The 3945-nt window shown below is 38.3% G+C and overlaps 1 protein-coding gene across 1 annotated transcript; it reads left to right on the forward strand.

The window, feature by feature from the left end:
- Window positions 1-354: 354 nt before the first annotated feature.
- LOC103741012 (olfactory receptor 4F21-like) lies at window positions 355-1289 on the forward strand. The gene is given in 2 exon segments (XM_008841703.1): window positions 355-511; window positions 514-1289. Coding segments are annotated over 2 exon segments (933 nt in total).
- Window positions 1290-3945: the final 2656 nt, after the last annotated feature.

Consider the following 3945-nt stretch of genomic DNA (forward strand, 5'->3'; position numbering starts at 1 on the left):
CTTTTTTCATTTGTAATCAACTATAATTTATTGCTTGCATATTTCATTTCTTGGTGTTGGCACTTGGGAAGATTTTAGTCCTGTCTAATTTTCTTATTAATTTTAGGTTATGAGAGTCCTTAATGGTATCTTCAATGACAAAGCTTGAAATATGCTTTTGTTATGATAGCATCATCATCATCCTCATTATTATCATTATCATCACCATTTTCCAGCATGTGAAGAATTTTGTTACTGGATAATTCTATTTACAATACTAACACAAATTATATGTCTATCATCTCTAATAATTTCACTGTCGTACTCATTTTCTTAGGTCTCATAAGTTTATCTACAGCCCTGTTGGGTGGATCTATGGATGGAGGAAATCACTCAGTGGTGTTTGAATTTGTGTTTCTGGGACTCACCCATTCATGGATGCTCCAGCTTCTCCTCCTGGTGTTCTTCTCTGTGCTCTATATGGCAAGCATGACTGGAAACATCCCTATTGTGTTTTCTGTGACCTCTGACCCTCACACTCCCCCATGTACTTCCTACTGGCAGGTCTCTCCTTCATTGACTTGGGAGCCTGCTCTGTCACTTCCCCTAAGATGGTTTATGACCTGTTCAGAAAGCACAAAGTCATCTCCTTTGGGGGCTGCGTCACTCAGATCTTCTTCATTCACGTTATTGGTCGTGTGGAGATGGTGCTGCTCATGGCCATGGCCTTTGACAGATATGTGGCCATATATAAGCCTCTGCACTACCTGACAATCATGAGTCCACGAGTGTGTGTTCTGTTTCTGGCTGCTGCCTGGGGCCTGGGCATTATTCACTCACTGTTCCAGTTGGCATTTCTTATTAACTTGCCTTTCTGTGGCCCCAACGTATTGGACAGCTTTTACTGTGACCTTCCTCGACTTCTTAGATTGGCCTGCACAGATACCTATAAACTGCAGTTCATGGTCATTGTCAATAGTGGGTTCATCTGTGTTGGCTCTTTCTTCGTGCTTCTCATCTCCTACATCTTCATCCTGTTCACTGTCTGGAAACACTCCTCAGGTGGCTCAGCCAAGGCCCTCTCTACTCTCTCTGCTCACGGTACTGTAGTATGCTTTTTCTTTGGTCCAACCCTGTTCATTTATACATGGCCACACCCTCACTCCCAAATGGACAAGTTTCTTGCTCTTTCTGATGCAGTTCTGACTCCTTTTCTGAATCCAGTTATCTACACATTCAGGAATAAAGAGATGAAGGCAGCAATAAAGAAAGTTTTCAAAACACTATTAGTTATGAGAAAGAGCTCATAAATAATGTAATCAGCTCTCTATCTGGATAATTATGTGTTGGGAGTCTGGGAGCCTGAGGTTCAACTGAGTCTCAGCTACCTCTCAAAACTGCTGACAGACCTAAGCTGGCAACTTTCCATTCTGCCCATGGCCTTGGCCCAAAACCTTGACAGGCAGCCGGGGCCCACAACCTTGGCCCACAACCTTGGCTTAGAGCCGGGGCCAGATAGCCTTGCTAGATAGCCTTGGCCCATGGCCTTGTTCTCTTTTCCAGCATACGGTTCTATTCTTCTATAATCAGAGATTCCTCCCTAAAGTGCGTCAGAGACCTTGTGCTCTGACTGATGTAATGATTTGCAGAGTGTGTTCCTTTGTTCTTATTCTCTATAAAAACTCATGCTTGAGCTTCAATAAACGAGACTTGATCAGAATCCTGTCTTGTCTCCATTTCTCTTGCCCCTTGCCTCATCTACATCCCCACCCCCCAATCCAGGCACTTCGTGGAAGTTCTGCAGGTCGGAACTGAGTTACATTGCGGGGTGGCCTCTCGCAACTATGGGACCTATATGAGACATTTTCGATTTGGCATAATTGGTGTGCATAGTTAATATGACTATTATCATACTCCTTAAGAATGCTTTTGTGCACCAAAGTAGGAATACTTAAACAAGCAAAACCTTAATTCAAAACATATTGGTTCAAATGGAGTTGCACAAATATGTAGAAATTATAATCTATGCTCAGCTTGGTTTTTTTGTTTGTATTTTCTTTTAAGGTTGCTAGTTTATTATTGCCTTTTTAAGATCCTGATTGCTTATTTGTCATTGACAATCCTTACTTTTCACAATGATGGCTCTTTTTCTTTTTCCATTTGTGAGTTAGAATATATCCACATTCCATCCAAGTCTTTTCTGCCTATTAGAAGCTACCACATTTCATTCTAAGATTTATAGGCCTTGGTTACCTTGTCTACAAGGAAAATTTGTGTTTAGCTTTTGTAATATAGTTAAAATAATTCAATCTCAAATCAGAATACTCCTACTTTTTCCTGTTACATATTTATTTTTAATTTTTTATTGTTCTTAGACATGGTCTCACTATAGCTGACATGCAGTTTTCTGTGTAGACTGAGTTTATCTTGAACTCATCAAAATCCACCCACCTCTGATCCAAACCACTCCAGTGGTGAGATTAAAGGAACGGGACACCACACTTGGTCCAAGTGTTTATTTATTTAGTGTGTGTATTGTCTTTTCTTCTTTCTGCTTCCCTCTATAGTTTTTTTTAATGATAACATAATACTTTTTACATAATTAAACTGTTCTGGGAAGTCTTTTGGAAAAGTCTAAATCATGATAGTCACTACCTTCTTTTTGTTCACATATATGCATATTCATTAATCAGTAATTCATTCTTTTCTTCCTCTCTCTTAAAATTGTACTTATACTTTGGATTATACTAGCACATATCTGGAATTATCCATAGCAACATATGAATCCACTTAAAATGTATAGCCTGAAAGAATTACAATTGGGGAGAGATCCTTAAAATATTTTCCATACAAATTTATACAAATTTTGTTATGTGTCTTTTATTTAGTCCAGTGATATTCAGTGCTGGCAAAAATGTTACAAATCCAGGGTAGTCCAGATATTCTGGAAAAATAAAAGTCAACTACTCTGGGACAAGAAACAAAGGCAAAGAAAAGCTAGACTGTTATAGAGAAGAAACAAAAGTTGAAGAATCAATGCATAAATGGGTGGAGGTTTTAGATTTTTCTTTCTTTTCTCCATAGCTTTTCCATAAGAGCAGAGTTCAAGTGATAAGCTATTATTGCATTAGCTAGACAAAAACCTGTATGTCTGTTTTCTGGAAACAGCCCAGTCTATATAGAAAGGAAAACAGAAAATGAATGGAAAAAAATTTTTTACTAGAGTATTTGCGAAAACGTCACCTTGGAAAAACTGGAGAAATATCTTCCATTTTCCTTTTTTTGTGTTTTCTCTCTTTGCCTTATCTATGGTCAATTTTCACTGCAAAGTAGAAGACACAGCTAAAACTCTGAGGTGAGTCCTGTCCTTTTAGACACAATTACCTATCTAAGGATCTGTAGCCTGAAGAGTGAAGGAATTTCCCATAATTTCTTTTTCTTTATTTTCTTATTTTTGGTCTTCTTTTTCTTGTTGCATTGTCTCAAAGATAGGACCATGTTATGATGTTCTCATGGAATGCACAATGCAGGGAACTAAAATTCCTTGGAAAGCCCTTGTTCATCTTTCTGGTCAAATAACAGGATAAAAAGGGCCTTAGAAGACAAAGTGAAAAAAAATCAGGAGAATGAGATCTCCAAGTTCATTTATAAAGCAGTGCACATCAAGACTGCTTCTTAAGGTGAACTTGCATAGAAAAGAACCAAAATACCATGGAAAGAACTTAGACTTCTGAACTATGGTGTAAACCACTGCAAAAAGGCCAGACCAATGAGTATCACACAAGTGGGGTAGGCTCAAAGCAACACAGCTAAAGCTTTGGAAACAGAGCTGATACAAGGGGAAGTATTACCAAGGAAAGGAAAAACAGACCTCCTGTTCTTAACCTACTTGATTGTCTACTGCAGCAAATAGCACAATATTTTAACAGCACCTATAGTCTTACAACATAATATTAAAAAAATCCA

The sequence above is a fragment of the Nannospalax galili genome, unplaced genomic scaffold, assembly GCF_000622305.1.
Source record: "Nannospalax galili isolate Female #2095 unplaced genomic scaffold, S.galili_v1.0 scaffold481, whole genome shotgun sequence".
NCBI classification, from domain to species: Eukaryota; Metazoa; Chordata; class Mammalia; order Rodentia; family Spalacidae; genus Nannospalax; species Nannospalax galili.